This window comes from Sceloporus occidentalis, unplaced genomic scaffold (genome assembly GCF_023333645.1).
Source record: "Sceloporus occidentalis isolate IW3139 unplaced genomic scaffold, rSceOcc1.0.p SCAF_1, whole genome shotgun sequence".
In the NCBI taxonomy this organism is placed as follows: Eukaryota; Metazoa; Chordata; class Lepidosauria; order Squamata; family Phrynosomatidae; genus Sceloporus; species Sceloporus occidentalis.
In genome coordinates this window covers 181,938,348-181,957,826 of record NW_028316981.1, presented here as the reverse complement: position 1 = coordinate 181,957,826, position 19,479 = coordinate 181,938,348, and the positions used below count along the sequence as shown (strand labels likewise).

General features: G+C 42.9%; 1 protein-coding gene across 1 annotated transcript in view; it reads left to right on the top strand.

The window, feature by feature from the left end:
• LOC149322960 (5'-nucleotidase domain-containing protein 2-like) overlaps positions 1-19,479 on the top strand; it is a 34,879-nt gene that overhangs the window by 1,012 nt on the left and 14,388 nt on the right. The window contains exons 2-6 of the mRNA XM_089485391.1: positions 10,074-10,258; positions 12,340-12,414; positions 14,046-14,101; positions 14,830-14,923; positions 18,731-18,859. Coding sequence (XP_089341517.1) covers positions 10,074-10,258; positions 12,340-12,414; positions 14,046-14,101; positions 14,830-14,923; positions 18,731-18,859 — 539 coding nt within the window. The remainder of the gene's footprint in view (positions 1-10,073; positions 10,259-12,339; positions 12,415-14,045; positions 14,102-14,829; positions 14,924-18,730; positions 18,860-19,479) is intronic.

The following is a 19,479-nucleotide window of genomic DNA, read 5'->3' as shown; positions in this document are numbered from 1 at the left end:
GAATTTCCCCAGGTCCTGGTTTGCCAGTGAGCAGCCTCCCCCTGGAAAAACAAACGATGTGGCTTGTAGATGCGTGGCATCCAGCTTGTCTGAATTCACACCTTACTTACCATTCAGCTGTCTTTCTCTTTTCTCTCCCTCCCTGCACATTTGGCATATCACTTTTGCACTCCCCTGTGATGCATGAACCTGATTTTCCTATTATAGGTTTGCTTTTTACTCCTCTTCTCCAGTCCTTTTCCAGAAGGCGTCCAGGGCAGCTATAACTAGGATAAACTAAGAGTAAAATTCATACCAGCATTGGACTAGGACTCTGGAAACCAGGGTTCAAATCTGACCATGAAACCCACTGGGTGACCTTGGACAAGTCACGCTCTCTCAGCCTCAGGGGAAGGCAATGGCAAACCACCTCTGAACAAACCTTGCCTTAGAAAACCCTGTGAGAGGGTCACCTTTGGGGTGCCATAAGTCATAGGGTTTTCCAAGAAAACCCCATGATAGGGATGCCATAAGTCGGAAAAGACTTGAAGGCACAACATAAATTCAAAGATATAGCTGTAGGAGTCTGGGGAATCAGTGTGCAAGGGGATCTTGTAGCTCTGTGAGCCTAGGGAATCAGTGTACAAACGGGGTTTGTAACTATGAGTCTGAGGAATCAATGTGCAAGGGATCTAGCAGCACCTTTGAAATTAAATGAAAGGAAAAAGCTGGTATCTTGAGTTTTCCTAGACTTTTAGATGCCTAGGATAAAGGGGTTTGCTCCAAAGTCTTTGTTTCCTTCTCTGGTATTCAAGAGATGGGGTGGCTGTAGGCTCTCTCCTCCCCCTTGTTTGTCTGGGAGGTGTAGGCTGGGGTGATGGAGGAGGAGGGGGGATAGAGTGAGAGATTTGAACCAAGCTGTGTGTCTGGCTTTGTTTTTCCAGGGCAGGCCTTTGGAGAAGCCCTACTGTGGGTGGGATCAGCTGAATGAAACAATAGGCAATGAAAGGAGACTCCTCCAATGACATCTTGAAGGCTGAATTACCCTGGCATTTTCCCAGGGCCTTGTGTATATACACATCTGCTCATTCACATTAGTGTTTGGTGCATATGAAGAGGATGGGGGGATCAGATGTCCATGGAAGAACAGGCGCCGCAAAATGTTGGACTTTCAAGAAAAAAGTATGATAACGTAACCCATTGTTAGAATTATTATTTCTTACCCACCTCTCTCCATGGATTGATGTGCGGGGCAACAAAAATTAAACAACAGCCTCTGTTAAAACATTGGTTAAAACAGACATCAATTTAAAAGGACAAATAACCCATGCACATATTAAAACAATCCACATCTCAAATCTGTTCTTAAAAATTCACACTTATTTAAAATCATCAGTATAAACCTATCGGAATAAAAGCTCAAAACACTCATAGGATAAATTAGTATATTATTATTATTATTATTATTATTATTATTATTATTATTATTATTATTATGTCATAGCTGTGTAAGTCTGACACTCATAGGATGCATCCACACTGTAGAAATAATAATCCCACTAACTGCCCTGGATCCATCCTACAGAATCCTAGGATCTGTAGTTTTGTGAGGCACTCTTTGGCAGAGGAGGCTAAAGACCTTGCAAAACTACAGTTCCCAAGATTCCATGGGATGGAGCAGCAGCACTTCAAGTGGTGTCACACATTATTTCTACAGTGTGGATGTGTCCATAGAAAAATTAATATAAATTCATGCTCCTGAGTCATGCTCAAAAATAGAGGACATCTTGGAATTCCTCCTGAACAGAAGGCTGAAATTGAGGACATGTCCTGGAAAAAGAGGACCTGTGGTCACTCTGGAGGAGGAGAGCTCCAGCACATATTTACAGTGATGGTTTCAAGGAGCTACGAGCACATGGCTGCATCTACATTGAAGAAATAATGCAGTTTGGAACCGCTTAAACTGCCATTCTTGGATTTGTAGGTTGATGGGCTATTTAGCCTTCTCTAGCAGGCACCATTTGGGAGAGAAGCCTCTTCTAAGATGATATTTGCTGCACCCAGTTTTTGTGTCAGCATATAGTAGGGTTTTATTTTATTTTCAGAAACAATCTGATGTCTGCTTAATAGGAGGATTAACTGGAAGGGTGGAGTTTTCCTCCCGAAACATAAAACACAGAATGACTGAAACACAATGTGATGCACTTTAAAATGGAGTAAAACTGCATGGCTTTGGCTAATATTTTGCTTTGCAGTTAAAAACTGTCATTGCTGCATGCTATAATAGCTGAGAGAACATGCTCCTATAAAAGCAAAAAGTCTGAAAGCAAGATGAGAAGTGTCCCCTCCTAATTCATCCCTGAAATCCCATAAAAATGGCTATGTGGGGAAAGTAACTCTGTATATGTGTATGTAAAAGGATCTTCTTATAGCACCTTTTAGACTAACTCAAAAGACTTTTAGTTTAAGCTTCTGTAGACTAGGGCCCAAAACACACTGCATAAATAATCCAGTTTGAGACAGCTTTAGCTGCCGCAGCTCAATTCTGGAAACTAGTTTTGCAAGACATTTAGCCTTCTCTGTCAGAGAGCTCTCGTGCCACAATAAGCTACAATACCCAGAATTCCCTAGCACTGAGTCAGGGCAGTTAAAGTGGTCTCATACTGGATTATTTCTGCAGTGTGTTTTGGACCAATGTCTACTTCTTCAAATGCATGGAGCCCAGGAAGGACCTTTATAATCAGACTGTATATGGGACAGCTTGGTATAATGGTTTGAGTGTTGGTCTAGGACACTGGAAGACTAGGATTGGAATCCCTCCTGGGCCATGGAAACGCATTAACCCACCATGCGCAAGTGACACTCTCAGGATCAGAGGATGGCAATGGCGAACCCCCTCTGAAAAAACGTGCAAAGAAAAACCTATGATAGGTTTGCCATAGGGTCCTCATAAGTCAGAAACTGAGTCGAAAGTAGACAACAACAATTGTCAAAAGATCTTGTGTAGCACCTTTGAAACTAACTTAAAAGACATTGTAGCATACGTTTTTGTAGACTTGACCTACTTCCTCAGCTGCATGGAGTGAATTTGTGCCCAGGAAAGACCTTTATGATCAGATTGTATGAATAGCCATGGAAATGCAAAACCTGTGAGTATGAAGATGAGGTGACAAGTTCGATTTTAACTATGGTCATTAAGGGACAAAGACAGGAGGAAAGATATTGTCTAGGGCCAGGGTCAGTGGATGACCATATGAATGGTGGAGATAGTTTTAGGATGGTGTATGCATGCTGGGTGCTTGGATTTAGTGAGAAAGATAATGTCTGTCTGTTTACCTGGGCAAGTTTCTTGAAGAGGCTGATGGATTTCCACTCCATCTGGCTGAATTTAGTGCTTTCCATAGGGGTAGAATTTAAAGGCATAGTCATATTAGTCTCACAGCTATGTCTCTATTAGTCTCACAGCTTTCATAGTCTCACAGTTTTCATAGTCTTTAGTCTACTTCCTCAAATGCATCTGAGGAAGTACAGTAGACTGGAAGTCTATGAAAGCTCATGCTATCAATTTCTTTCTTTCAGTTAGTCTCAAAGGTGCTACAAGATCTCTCTAAGCTATGTCTAATTTGTATGTGTGTATGTGCCTTTAAGTCGCCTGTCCACTTATTGTGACTCCATGAATTTCATAGGGTTTCTGTAGGCAAAGAGAACTCAGAAGTAGTTTTAGCAGTTCCTTCCTCTGAAATATAGCCTACAGCGCCTGGTACTTGTTGGTGGTCTCCCATCCAAGTACTAATCAGAGCTGACCCTGCTTAGCTTTCAAGAGCAGACAGGATCAGGTATCTTTATGGTATTTAGGTCCCACCTTTGACCAACAGCATAACTCTTGTACTTGCCTCCTCCAGTGTAAGTCCTGATGAGTGCATCTGTGGGATCCTGGGATATGTAATTTGGTAACACATTAGAGGAGTGCTCTGGCTGAGAAGTCTAAATACCCCTTCTTAAATATGCAAATCCCAGGATTCCATAGGAGGTTGCCATAACAGTTAAAGTGCAATCATAATTCTAATCATAAATCTAATTGTATAGTGTAAAAGGACCCTTCGATAATGTTCCATTAATGCATAAACCTGGTTTATTGCATATCTTGGACTTAGGTTACTAGTAAGTGTAACTGCTAATACTGAATCCCATTGTGGGAGAAGGGCAGGATATAAATCCTTGAAATAAAAAATAGTGTGTCTCTAGGGAAGATAGGCAAATCCATGAATACTTAAGTCCCATTATATACAGCGGCATAGTAAAATGGTGTCCTTCATATAAAATGGCAGAATCAATGTTTGCCTATTGGAATTCATATTTTTTCTTAGTATTTTAAAGCCATGGATGGTTGAATCCATGGATAAAAAAATCCGTGGATTTGGAGGGCTGACTGTATATTGCATCCTTTCCTGCCTCACACAATTGGAAGAGGCAAATCAATGTATCACAGCTTCCCACCCCTTTCTTATGATGACTGCTTCTATATTATTATTATTATTATTATTATTATTAACCTTTATTTATAAATCTATAGAGTGGGCATAACTATGGTAATGTTCTTTCTCAAGGTATCAGCAGTGGTAGTTTCAAATAAAGACTGGGTAACTTTTGTATGGAAGGATGAAAATACTTCTATTGTTTAGAATCTAAGCAGAAACACAAAGTCATTGTCATTCCAGAATGCTTTGAAAGGTGCCACATCTCTCTCCCTTCTTTTCCTGTCCTCCTTTCTGCCAACATATACAAAAGTAGACCCAAGAAAGTGGCAGATACTTCTTCCTTCCTGGGTACTGCCAGTTCCTTCTCCTTGAACTGCGTGGCATCACCAACTGCTGATGTTTTTCAGACTTTCTGAGTCAGCAGTTCCCTCAGTTGCTGTCAAGAGATCTTACTCACCCCAGTTTGAGGATTGTGGTTTTACCAAATAATGTGATTTAGTACCAGCTAAACCTGTTGAAAAAGAATGCTTGGCATGGAACTGAGGGCAACGTGTCGTCCGTGCTTCATGGGTAGCTGACTCATCATCTGGCATAAAGCAGATGTGACATAGCCTACTTGCTTGCACTTGAAAGTTTTAATGGGTTCAGACTTTCTGTTGCACAAATGTTGCATGTTTGGAGCAGGGTTGGAGGGGGGAACAGTTAAAAACCAACAACCCACACTCCTGTGTTATTTTTATTTGTTTAAACTAGGGGTTTTGTTTTGCTTTGCATTATGTGTAGAACCACAACAATATAGGCCTAAATCAGAAAATTAAGTAGCAAAATGCAGTTCAGATGTTGTGGCCTGTAGCTTAAATAAAAATTCCTCTTTTAAAGCAAGCTCTTTTGGTTGAACTTAGTTAATTGAAAGATTTGTTTCTGAATGACATTTTTAACTAAAATAAAGCTTTTGGAAAGAAGAAGCAAGAAGCTTGCTGGCCAAGCTGGTTGGGACTCCTGGGAGCTGAAGTTCAAAACATCTGGAGGCCCAGGTTTGCGAACCAGTGGTTTAAATCATGTTAAACTAACCTGGTTTAAACCAAACAATCCTGGTTTGGAGCAGCAAAACCTCTGGTGTCGCACATGGTAGTCAGTGTGCTTTGCAGTTTGTCTTGCACCTCCTAAGTTAGTCGGCTGCCCTCAAGTGCAGTGGGAAAGCATTGTCCCTTTGCCAGTTTCAAAATAAGATTCACCCTCTAATCTGGTCATTTTACATACATGAAATGGGTAGAGGCAAAAGAAGAAGAATTCTGCTATTTTGTGCCAGTATGGGCTAGGATTCTGGGAGACCAAGGTTCAAATCCCTGCTCAGCCTTGGAAACCTACTGGGTGACCTTGTGCAAGTCAGACTTCCTCAGCCTCAGAGGAAGGCAGTCTCAAACCACTTCTGAATAAACCTTGCCAAGAAAGCCCTATGAGAGGGTTGCCACAAGTCAGAGTCGACTTGAAGGCACATAATAACACTGGGGTGGAGATTCAGCAATAATAACAATTACCAGAGCAAAACAGTAGATAGCCTGTTAACGTAGTGTGTGAAAGCTGACCAGGTAGATCAGTTCTCTTCTCATGGCAGAATGAGATGTTGTAACAGTCTATACTAGTGATTCCCAAACTTTGATCCCCAAGGTGTTTTGGATTTCAACTCCCAGAAGCCCCAGCCACTGAAAAACAGCATTGTTGCTTTCTTCACTTAATGTATTTGTGTGTTTAGGTTAAGGTTGCTTTGTACTTATGAAAACATTCAGAGTTCTACTGAAATGCATTAGCATGCTCAGGGGAAGTCTGCAGAATTACAAAATATCCTTAACCTAAAATAACAAGGAAGTAGTGACAAAAGAAAAACTCATGGACAATGCTGGAAGAGGGAGAGACTGAAATACCAGTGGAGCGACGGGAAATGTAGTGTATTTCTCAGTTGGACAGAATTTCTTACTCTCTGGAATCCTGACTTGGAACATCCACAATAGGGTGTTGTGATGCCAGTTAAAGTGGAATGATAGTACCATAACTATGTAGTGTCAAAGGGCCTCAGGTCTCAAATGTTTGCAATTCAATGTCACTGTACCCTGTATTCCTTTCTCCCCCTTTGCCATCATAACAGCCAGTTATGTATGATATGCATGGGGCGAGGTGGGGAAGTTAGAACCCTGTGATGTGCTGTGCACTGTGTTGCAATAGTCTAGTAGTGGTTAGACTAAGCAGCCCTAGAGTTGTATGTGGCCTTTGGCCTTATTACAAAATCCCTCTCAAGGAATCAGGCCTCAATAAAAAGAGATCCGCAGCTATTTTCTCAGCAGCTACACAGGAGAGTGTCCATGAAACTCTGAAGTGCCTCTGTTTTTCTTGGCTGTCTGGACAACTGGATTGGGGCCAATTCAGCCCAGTCCAGTGGCCCAGACAGCAAAAATGCCACCATCTCCCTTACCCCACAATGAGCAATGCAGGGAAAGGGATGGGTACTGGCCCTGGATCCTCTCTCCTTTCCCATATAGCTGCTGGGAAAGGAGAAAGGAAGAGAGAGAAGGAGGACACATCTACAGTGGATGCTTAATCTCAGGCCAGTCCAAAACATTATGCTCCTGACTGGCCACGGACTGACCACAATGGTGACTGCATGCACTGGGCCAGATCTGGTGTGATATCGCATCATTGCTCACACGGACCAGCCGGACTACCACCTCATCGGCTCCACTGGCCTGTCTGGCCAAGCAGCTCCTTACGAGAGCCTGGGCCATTACCCTCACTTCTGCTGCAGTCAGAATTGGGTGCCCCGCCATGTGATCAACAAGGAGCGGATCACTTTATCCTCTCTTTGTAGGTTGTACAGGCGCCCCGTTCTGACCTCAACAGAAGTGACAACCAGGCTTTTGTAGGGAGCTGCTTGGGTGTTGAGGCAGTGGAGGAGATGGATCCTTTCTGGAGCCATTGTCACTGCTGCCTCAATATCCAAGCAGCTCCAAAGAGGATCCATCCCCTTCCTTGCACTGCTTATTGTGGGGAAAGGGAGATGGCACCATGTTTGCTGTCTGGACCACTGGATTGGCCCGAATCATATCGATCCTGCTGTCCAGACAGCCAAGAGAACTGGAGGCACTTCAAAATTTCCTGAAAACTCCAGAACAAACTGTGGGTCCTCTTAAATTAGATTAACATCTTAAAAGAGTGGTTTTGCTGTAGAAGTGGCAGTATGTCATTGGACAGATAGCACTGGGGCCAGGGTGAGTTCAGTATACAGCTGGCCCTCCACATTTGCAAATTTGAGTTCTGTGGATTTGATTATTTGCAGTTTTGATTAATATATTCTCTTTAGGATTAATATATTCTCTCTCTAGGAATATATTGTCTCTAGGAATCTTTAGGTCCTCCAACGTAACTCTGCCAGAAGTTGACCACAGAGTTGTGCTGGAGAACCTAAACATTCATAGAGAAAACACTTCTTTAGTCATTTGTAGGTCCTCCAGCATGATTCTGTGGTCAAACTCGGACAGATGTTGTCCATAGAGTTGCACTGGAGAACCTGGAGATTCCTAGAGAGGTGTTCCCCTAGGTAAAAAGAATGGTGTTTTTTTATTTGCAGCTTTCCCACATTCATAGGGGTCCTTTGCCCCTAACCCCAGCGAATGTGGAGGGACATATCCTTAGTGTAGAGAAGCCTGGAGAAAAGAGGGTGGCAGAGAGAGTAAAAAGGACGAGTCACCTCTTTTTTTGGTTTGGACCTACCCATGGCAGGTGTCAGTCTGGACCACCACAAGTTGTACCACCAATAGATTACCCCTGAAGGAATGTGATCCTTCAGAAATAAAACCTAGCTTACCCCTGTAATAGACCCTGTGAAGAAAGGGGACTGAAGAGACCCATAGCAGCAGCAACTGTTACTGTTTCCTAAAGTGTAAGTTGTGTAATGCAGCTTAAGAAGGTGGCCTTGTGGAAGTCACTTTGCTTTGGCCTAACTGGGAAAAAAGAAGGGAGAAAAATGAGCATGATCAGCATAATCTCCTGTGAGGAGAAAAATGGGCACAATCTACATGTATTCTAAGCTAAGATACTTGGAAAGGCAGGTGTAAGACAAATCTTTCGGTGGAGATACAGCAATTACTTGTACCAAAGACAGGATATTGGATAGCATATACTGTCAAATTATAAATTGTACACTGCTCATGGAAAGCATCATGCACACTGATGGAGCTGTATAAATAAATCATCATCATTATTATTGCTTCTTTCCCACCCACCACCACCTCTGCCAACTGTAATCCTTTCCCTTTCTTGGGAAAGGATTTTGCTTTATTCTTTTGACTGGTCACAAAGTTTTGTCTTCCTTCCAAGTCAGATAAGACAGAGACTTGTGGAGGGTTTTGTTTTCTTCTGGGCAATTTTGGTAGCTGTGTTGTTGTTTCAGAGAACAATGTCATCAAATAACTCTGCCCATAGTGTAGCTGTTCCTAAGTTTTGGCATACTGGATCGTGTTGGTTGATTCTCAAGGGAGTGGGGTTGATTCAGAGGATGAATTCTTCTTGTGATATGTAGTTGGACATAGGTCTTATCACCCTAGTACTCACTGAGATGGCAAACTTGTAGTTGAGCTTCATAATCCAGGTAATGATTTACATAAAATGGGGGGAATTTGTGGCCCTCCAGATGTTGGGAGCCAGCATGGCATAATGGTTTGAGTGTTAGATTGTGGCTCTGCAGACCAGGGTTTGATTCCCAGCTCAGCCATGAAACTCACTGGGTGACCTTGTGCAAGTCACATGTTCTCAGGGGAAGGCAATGGCAAATCTCCTCAGAACAAATCTTACCAAGAAAACCCCATGATAGGTTCACCTTAGGGTTGGCATAAGTTGGAAATGACTTGAAAGCACACACTGCCACCAGACGCTGTTGGACAGCAATTCCCATCACCTGCAGTCCAACATAATCTGATGGGCCACATGTTCCTCATCCCAACCCAAATTTTTTTGTTTTATTGGAATATTCAATCATGTGAGCCTGCAACTTCCATCTGACGTGGTATAACGCAGACACAGGTTCAACACTTCTGCAAGAACTAAATTGCCAGTCTCTCTCTTAGGGCCCTTTCACAGTTACAGCACTGTGATTCCACTTCAGCTGCCGTGGGTACATCATGTGGAATCCTGGGATTTCTAGTTTGGCCAGAGGCACCAAGGGAGAATTCCCTGGCTGAGGTTTCTAAATCACCCTCCCTTCACTGCAAATCTCGGAATTGCATAGGATGTTTCCATGACAGCAGAACCATAGCACTATAACTGAGTGTTGTGAAAGGGCCCTTATAATGTAATGAAAGGGCATCAAGATTTATCTGAACAGCATTCTGTGCAGCAAAGGAAACATCCTCCTCCCAACCCCTGAATTCCTATTTAAGAAACACATGTTTTTATAGAAAAACTAGTATGAATACTGCCATGTATTTCCTTCAGGCTGTGTGTATATCTGCTGCCTTCTTCCCTATTTCAGCGCTTGTTGCAGAAGACCATGCTGTTAGAGGATGTATGTCTGCTTCGACCATGTTTTCTGACTCTTTCTCCCATTTTTGTCTCTGTTTCTTGCTTCAGATTTGCTCCCACCTGGGGTTTGCAATCTTCTGAATCCGTCGACCATCTATGCCAACAATGAGATTTCGCTGAACACAATCGGAGTCTATGGCTTTGACTATGATTACACACTAGCATTGTACTCTCCTGCCCTCCACTCTCAGATCTATAACACTGCACGGGAAATCCTTGTGGAGCAGTATAAGGTAACCCTAGACCTCATAGTAGGCTCACTCCTCTTAACTGAAATGGTAAAGAGTTTTGATCTAGTGCAGTATGGTGTTGGAACATGGTGCTTGGCCTGGAAACTTTGGCTAAAATTGGATGGGGATTGTGAATGCTTGAAAGCCTTGTACATGGATGGTACAATGTAAAATAAACAACAATAATGCCACAACACAAAATAATGGGCTCGGATGTTGGACTGTTTTAAAGTGTATTGTTTTAAACATCTTTATCTTTTTAAACTATATTTTATTCTTTTAATGAATGATTAAATTATTGTCATAATTCTATTTTAATGCATCACTTTTGTTTCTTTTAAATTGTATTATTCCTTCCCCCCAATTTAAAAATGGCACAATTTTGGGGCATTTTCAGCCCAAAACCATGCAGAAAGCCCCTCATATGTGAAAACAGGCAAAAAATAATCCAACCCTCCACACAAGCACACCAGAGACCTGTGTGTGTGTTGTGTGCCTTCAAGTCGTTTCTGACTTACGGCAACCCTAAGGTGAACCTATCATGCAGTTTTCTTGGCAAGATTTGTTCAGAGGGGAGTTGCTATTGCCTTCCCCTGATGCTGAGAGAGTGTGACATGCCCAAGGTCACCCAATGGGTTTCTATGGATGAGTGGGGATTTGAATTCTTGTCTTCAGAGTCGTAGTCCAACACTCAAACCACTATGCCATGCTGGGTCTTTACAGAATCCTATACTACTTCCAAATACTTCTGTTTTCTTCTGCAGGCCCTCCTAAAAATGGTGACAGGAAGTGATGGGTTGCCATTTTGAGAGGAACTGTATGATGAAAATTGAAATATTTGGACTTCTTTGGAGACCATGGCTTGAAAGGGTGTCTGTTAATAAAATAGGTCCCTGACCTCTACACAGTTACCCATCCCTTCCTTAGAGCCAAATTACATAAGGATGCCCTTTCTGTTTGTTCACATATCTGACCTATTCATATTTAAATTATGTGTGGGTGTCTGTTCTTACGTCAGAACAGGTACAGGTGAGCAGCTGAATTCTTCTGTCTCAACCTCACTGTGCTTTGTTGCTTGAGGCACTTTTCTCCTAGGCTTGGTTCCAGTTCCCAGAGTTTGTGGGGCTGAAAAGGAAAGTATTTAGAGTGGGAATAAAGGGTGTAATAATAATAACAACAACAATAATAAGTAATAGTAGTATCCCATTTTCCCTCTAAGTGGGACTCACAGTGGCTTTTAATTTAAAAGAACAGTACAATTAATAACTTACAAAAGTGATGCATTCTAATAGAATTAAATTATTACAGTATTAAAACAAAACAATTATAACACCTCTCACCTCTGTGCCTTTTGATTTTAAAAAAGGAGACAATTTTTATATGTAAACAATACAGAGATGAACAAGAGACATGGGTGCTCCAAGAGCCATAGCTGGTCTTGTATATGAATGCACAAAAAAGCTCCAAGCAATTTTCCCGTTGATTTAATCAAAGAAAATCAATGACAGGTATATTTCAGTTAATGACTTAAATGTGTTCTTGGGCATTAATTATTTATCAGAAAATTTGGAACTGGAGATAGAAACAACATGGAAAACGTAGGAGTAGTTGCCTACTCCACAAAAAAGATGAGTAGTTCAACATGTTTCAGCAAACTTTTTATTCAAAATTAAATAATATGCCCATGTGGAATGAAACATCCAAGTCAGATAAGCCTTGCAGCAACATTTTGAACCTTTTAGAAACTATCTAAAGGCTTTTTCTAAAATATATGCAGGATTAACCTGTTCTTTCCCAGCTTAAGCTTTACTACCTTTTTTACTCCGTAGACACACTGTTCAACCCGACACTGAAAATCTGTGTTTCTCTAGCTCTCCTTTGCCATCCTCCGAATGCCAAAGCTGTTAAAAAGCTTCCAGATAAACAGGATGAGGAGGAAAAGGAAAGTTGGGCAGGTGTAAAAGGAGCTTCTTTATCTGAAAAGTTAACTTAAAGTATGCCTGTACTGCAAAATCTTTCCAAAAATGCCATATATGTTTAGCTTGATTCCCATATTAATTGTCTATTTTGTTTCTTCCCATCAGTATCCAAAGGGCATTTTGAAGTATGAATATTGGCCCAACTTTGCCATTCGGGGTTTGCACTATGACATTGCCAAGGTGAGAGGCCAAGGTGATTTAAGTGTTTTAATGGTGGCACTGGGAGGGCCCAGAACATCAGAAGAGTGAGATGCTGCTGTTGTTGCCTTTCTCTCTCACACACACATTCCACATACAGTATGGAAGTTGTCTCGGCTTCCATAGCAAATCTTGTATAAGGACTATTGTTGTTGTGTGTCTTCAAGTTATTTTTGACTTATGGTGACCCTAAGGAAACCTTATCATAGGGTTTACTTAGCATGTTTCTTCAGAGAGGGTTTGCCATTTCCATCCGCTGAGGCTGAGAGAGTGTGACTTGCACAAAGTCACCCAGTGAGTTTTTATGCTTAAGTGGGGAATCAAACCCTGATCTCCAGAGTCATAGTCCAACACTCAAAACTACTATCCGAAGAGAATATTCACAAAGCATTATGACTTCACTAAATTTATATGACTGCTAGAAAAGTTTTCTACTCTTAGAAAATATCCACTTTTCTGGTCAGCTTTAATGTAGAAGAATCACCGTCAGGCAGCTGGGTAGAAATTTACCTTTTGGAAGCTTGGAAAAGAGTTGACCTCTTTCTCCCTTTTTTTCATTGTGGCCATCAGCATGACATGAAACAACAATATAGGTGTGTGTGAATAAACTGACTACAAATGTTTATGATAGGTGAGAATCATGCAGCCTTCCAGATGATGTAGGACTGCCAATCCCAGCAGTCCTTGCCAGCATAGCCATTTGAAAAGAATTGTGGAAGTTGCAGTCAAACAACATCTGGAAAGCTGCATGATTTTTGTCCTTGATTTTGGAAATAATACGTGAGATTGGGGTAAGGGAAGGAGTAGGCAACCTGATGCCCTCTTAATGTTTTGTACTACAACTCCCATTAGCCCACATGGCCAATGAACAGGAATTCTGGGAATTATAGTCCAAAACATGGAAGATAAGAGACTGCCTAACTCTTGTGTAAAGTGTCAAGAGTACATGAAAACAGATATTCTAGCATTCCTTTTGTGCGTTGGTCCTTTGCCAGGAGACAGATGAGTTTTGGAGTCCAAATGCTAATAGGTCACCAAGGATAGAATACACCCATTTGTATGAGTGACTGATCCTTTTTGCATTAGCTTGGTTAGCAGTTTGGGGCTGGGAAAGGATATGAAGGCTAGGAATTGGCTGTGGGAGTGCATTTTCCTCTCTTACTGTCTTGCATAGTTTTTATGGTTATTGGATGGGGATAGATAAGTCAGGCTTACACCTTTTTGCTTTGTTTGCTTCTGCAGTAAATAACCCTTGGGAGTCCATCTTTCATCAAGCTCATCACAGAGGGGTGCATACCATCCCAAGAGCTCCCCATTAAGTCAACATTAAGGAATTGGGGGTTAGTTTGGCTAAAATTAGTTGTTTAGGGACTGGTTTTACTATGGCTGTGAAAGGATGCTGGGCCCCATCAGTGAAAGGGCCAAAATGCTTCTCTGCTCTGTTCCATCTGCTGCATCGTTTCCCACCAGTAAAACTTACTTTACCGCAATAATGGTTGTCAGTGTTTGACATTAAATGAAGTGTTGCGGAGGCCTGGAACTATACCCAGTTTCAGAATAGAAACGTCCTGGTGTGCTAACTCTCCTCCTCCTCCTTTCCCCCCCCCCTCTAGGGTTTGCTCATGAAGATAGATGCTTTTCACTACATCCAGCTGGGCACAGTGTACAGGTGAGTGCCCCATGTCTTGGATCCCAAATGGCTGGGATCATGCAGTATAGGGCAACTGGGAGTTAGAAAGAAGGAATGAATAAATGTTGGGAAGCATGTTTTCCAACATAAATCTTCTGTTTCTCCAGGAGACATAGCAAAAGAAAATATTTCTTAAACTCTAATCCTGTGCAATCCTTCTAAATCTTGGATCCTGTGCATACTTAATCTTCTCTTTCAACAAATTGTTATAGCTGTGTGCTGTCAAGTCGTTTCTGCCTTATGGTGACCCTAAGGCAAACCTATAATGGGGTTTTCTAGGCAAGATTTGTTTTTTGGGGGTTTGCCTTTGCCTTCCTTTGAGGCTGAGAGCATGTGACTTGCCCAAAGTCATCCAGGGTTGAGCAGGGATTCAAACCCTGGTCTCCAGAATCCAGTCCTGAAACCACTACATCATGCTTGGCATCCAACAAATTGCCATAGGTAAATTAGGCATCTGCTTCTCTTTTCTCCTACTTTCCAAATTCTGGTTAAGAGGTGCCTCTGTTTTGTATTGATCATGATTAGCATCACTACCATGTAGCACTTATATCAGCTGTGTGTACTACACTGTGCCCCCCCCCCCCCCCCAGTAGCTTTACTGCAGTGATGGGCTGGTTTCTAGCCCTTGTGGGATTTTATTGAGATGCTTAGGCTGGACATTCCCATCTCTTGACCTAAACTCTTTACCTGCTTCTTATCTTCTTCAGGGGCTTGAAACCTGTCCCAGATGATGAAGTGCTGGAGATGTATGACGGTACCCATCACATCCCACTGCACCAGGCTAGTGGCTTCTATGGAAAGGTAGGTCTCTTTTGTTACCTCTCGAGCATGATGTTGCCTGACCTTAATTTTTAATTGACATTAGGTGCTAGGTGTGGTTCCAGCTGTTATTGACTTAGCCACCTGCATTGCTGTAGGGTATGTACCAGGGTTTCCTCAAATAATAAGGATTTTCTATTAACACTCAGGATTGTTTTAACCTGAGAGTTTGGATGCCTACAGTAGTACCTCCTCCATCAATTGGACCTCCAGGTTCACGTAGTTTCTCCATCATGTGTGAGTGGAGCATTTTGTTGACTTGGACTTTCTGCAGACAGTGGCGGGTTATAAACCGCCATGAAAGTACGGAGTCAGTCCATACTAGGGTTAGGAAGGTGCGGTGCTTCTGCACCCCCCTAACCCTAGTACGGACTGAGTCCGTACGAAATGGCGGCTCCCCTTCCACATGGGGGCCGCCATGACGACGTCACGACCGCGCCGCCTCTATACGGGGCGGGGCGGACGTGACGTCGGCGGTCCGCGCCAGGGCGCTTAGTGCGCCCTTTGCGTGGACCAGGAAGGAGCTCCATTTCAGAGCTCCTTCCTGGTTTGCGGCGCCACTTTGTGTCGCTGGGTGCAGCCTTCAGACGGCTGCGCCCAGTGAAGCAAGGGAGAAAGGGGCCAAGTGGCCCCTTTCTCCTCCTCCCCGCTGCCACGGGGTGTCCTTGGGGCTTGAAGCCCCAAGGACACCCCTTTCCAGGCTGCGGGGAAGGGGCCTTTTGCCGCTTCCCCGCAGCCTGAAAAGCGGCGGATTGGGGCCTCAGCGGCTGCCGTTCTAACAGCTGAGGCCCCGATACACCAGGGAAAGGGGCGGGTACAGCCCGCCCCAAATGGGTGGTCTGTAACCCGCCAGTGTGACAGAAGAGCAGAATACAGAGCAAGCTTTAAGGGCTGGAATAGGGATGAGGTGCTCTTGTTCCAAAGTACTTTTGTTGGCCAGAAGAGTGCAATTTATTTAGAGATTTTGAACATGCTGCAGGAACATCTCACACATGTTCCAAGCTAGCCTGACAGTGCTGAAGCAGAGTGAGACTGGTCTTGGGCCTGTTAATCCTCTTGTTGTCAGTACCCCGCAATGCAAAAGTGTGTGTGAGTGTGTGAGTGTGTATATGTTTGAGAGAGAAAGAAGAGGAGGAGAAAGATGAAGGAGGAGGAGGAAGGGCGGGAGAGAGAGAGGAGGATGAGAAGAGAGAGAGTGAGAGATTGAGACTAAGAATGAGATGCAGTCTTAGTGAATGTGTACACTGGCCTTGTTCCCCAAGTATTCATACCCTGGAGCTGCCCTAGATACCCCCCCCCCCAATAACTCCCCACTGTAGTGATGCCAGGCAGCTTACACAGTGTTCTGCTGTGCCACCCAGTGCCACCACCCCTGGTTCAAGTCACTCCCTTTGAGATAAAAATGATGCACCCAGCATTGATCACATGGCACATCATAACAACCTCAAAGGGAGTGGTGCCACGGAGTGCCAGAGCAAAAGATCAGTTTTTGAAAACCTTAATAAGGCAGGGATAGGGTGGATTTGATGCAGAACTTCACGTTGTGAAGATAATCAGGGATGTGGCTCTGCATTATGTAGACAGTTTGTGTTGATGATGGGTGGTAGTGGTTTAATTGGCCCATGTAGACAAACCGACAGAGTAGGATCTCAGGATTTTTAGTGCAAGGCACTGTGATTAGTGAAAAGCGTCTGCTGTGTGAGCTGGAAACGCAGCCCAGGCTTTGCTTGCCAAAAGTCATGAACTCATCATCTCCAGTTTGGGGTAGCAAGTTATGGGAAAGGTTATGGCCTGCAGTGTTGTCACCTGTGAGAGCAGACAGTACTGATCTAGATGGATGGATTACTGAGCTTACTTGGTTAGAAATCAGCCTAAGTCTTTTGTTCGTCTGCCTGGTAAGTGGCTTAGGAAGCAGTGAGCAATATAGACAGCTGAAGGAGGTGGACTGATCTTCAAAGCTTAGTGTCACTGTGGCTTGAACACTGTGTGAGCGAACATTGCTCCTTGGCTGATAGCATCCCTGAAAATCCCCTTGTTGCGAATGAATGGTCATGAGTGGCAGGTTGCTATTTATGACTTAAAAGTTGGGAAGGGGATTAATGGAATTTGTACACAGTGTTCAGCGAGCACAGTGTATTGTGTGCTGCTTGGACAAAAATACATGTATGTGTTTATCTTTTGCTTTAAATATTGTTTCCCAACACTTTACCTCATCGACTTATTCATCCCAAGAGTTATAAAGATTTGAGCTGTGTGTCTTTCAGTGTGAGTCGCCATGCTTGCAATATGCATGTGGAATATGATTACTGCAACAGAACTTGCAGTTCTGTTGATGTTGTTTTCTAGTCCTCAAATCTGTGGAGACCAAGATGAGAATGTGTACTGTATGTGATATCTTGTGAGGACACAGCAGCCAAACTATTTGTTATGTTATATTCATACTTTGGATCATGTGACTGATTAAAAAATAACCCTAACAGATGTACTAAGACCCAAAAGTCTATCATGTACTTGGAGCTACATCAGGATTGAGGCTTAACCGTTTCCTCTCATACTGGTTTTGTTTAAAAACCTCCCCACTCAGCTCCATTGTGATGAATCCAGTCTGTTTGTATCTTTCTCACTGCATGGGAGGAAACAGTTAAACCTCTCTCCCAATGCACTATATTCCTAATATGACTTCACCGTTGCTATTTAATGTTCACCAAAAGAAGAAAAAACACTATGCCAAATACTGTATGCACTTTCACCCTTAAAAGGGGGTGGCAGAGAGAAAAGGATAGAAATTTCGGATAGCTTCAGCTTTTCCATTATCTTGGGGGCCCTTTATGGTCTAGATACAGAGCTTGAAACGTTTACTTGTTTGGTTTACAACTTGTCAACCAAAAGGCCTCTGACAGTACTGAAAAATAACTTTTCCAAGCTCTGCAATAAATATAATCTCTGTGCCTGCTGCCCTTATAACTATTCCTTGTCTCAGACACAGATTGTCAACTTGCATGTTGCTTTTATTTAATTATGTGTTTTGAAGGTTAACTGGTGGGAGCTTTGGTGCATGAGTTTGTAGATGCAATAGCATTTAGTTTGGGATAAGTTGTATTATTTTGGATGCTGTTTGGATTCCCCCAGCCCATCCCTTTTCATTCTGGCATTTCTCTTCTGCTAGGCCTTAATGTGAATTATTAGCGGATCATCTTAATGCTAATGTATTTTATCATGGTGAAATGTCTTGCCAATTTATATGACAGTTTACATTTTGAGTTGCAAGTGTTTTTAAACTGTTTGGAAATGTTTTTATTCCTCTTGCAAATTTATGCTGTTATGCTGTAAGCTGTTTTGAGAATGATTTATGCCACAAAAATGCAGCATACTGTATAAATAAATGGAAGTCAAGAGGGCTGGTTTGAATTAACTTCTGTTGAATCTTGCTCAGAAATTTGTGCCGAATGAGGAATTCTATAGATCCTGTCATTTTAATAACTGTGGTCTGCAGAAATAATGCAGTTTGACACTGCTTTAACTGCTATGGCTCAATGCAATGGAATTCTGGGATTTGTAGTTTGTTGTGACACCAGAGCACTCTGACAGAGAAGGCTTAATGTCTCACAAAACTACAAATCTCAGAATTCCATAACATTGAGTCATGGCAGTTAAAAACGGTGTCAAACTGCATTATTTCTGCAGTGCAGATTAGATCTGGTAATGACAAGAGTAGTTTCAGGTGCTCTAATAAGTAAAATATCCAATGTTGCCAATTCTTTGCCTTTTTTTGTCCCCCTTGCCTTTCAGGGCCCAGCTATAAAACAATTTATGGACATCTTTTCTCTGCCTGAAATGACCCTCCTGGCTGTAGCCAATGACTTCTTCATCAGCAACGACATTGATTACGACCCAATCCATCTCTACAAAGATGTTACGGTATGTGAGTGTATGTGTATGGGTGTCTCCTCATGTATATGAGTGCGCGTATGTGTGCGTGTGCATATATGAGTATTCTTTCTCCTCTTGTTCTTGGCCATTTTGGGGAAGTGTCTGTGTGGTTAGGGGCCAGCAAGAGGGGTGGTGGTTGTTGGCTGACAGTAGGAAAGGAGGAATTTCTTCTTCCAAATTATGGTAGGAAGCAGTGAATGGGACATGCTTGTGAGACTCCTGGCGCCTACCTAGAGATGGTTCCTTTGTGGGGGACTCTATGTCCTTTGTACAATTGGCTTTCCACGTATGTGGCTTTGGCTTTTGCAGATTTCTGGCATGCGAAGCCATCTCTGAGGGCATGTGGGGGCAGCTAAAGGCACAGGAAAGTGTGTGTCTATTTCTCCTCTTCCCCGCCCTCCTGTGTCTTTAACTTCCCTTGGGAAGTCCCGTCCCCAGAGGTCTCTGTTTCTGAGGAGGTCCCATCCCCGGGAGTCCCCCCTGGCACCAGTTGATATCCAGTGCCATTGAGTTGGACACTGAGGGGCTGAATAGACAACTCATTCAGGGGCGGCTCTATGCCACCCCTGGAAGTGCTGGATTGGGGATGCTGCAGCCACATGCCACGC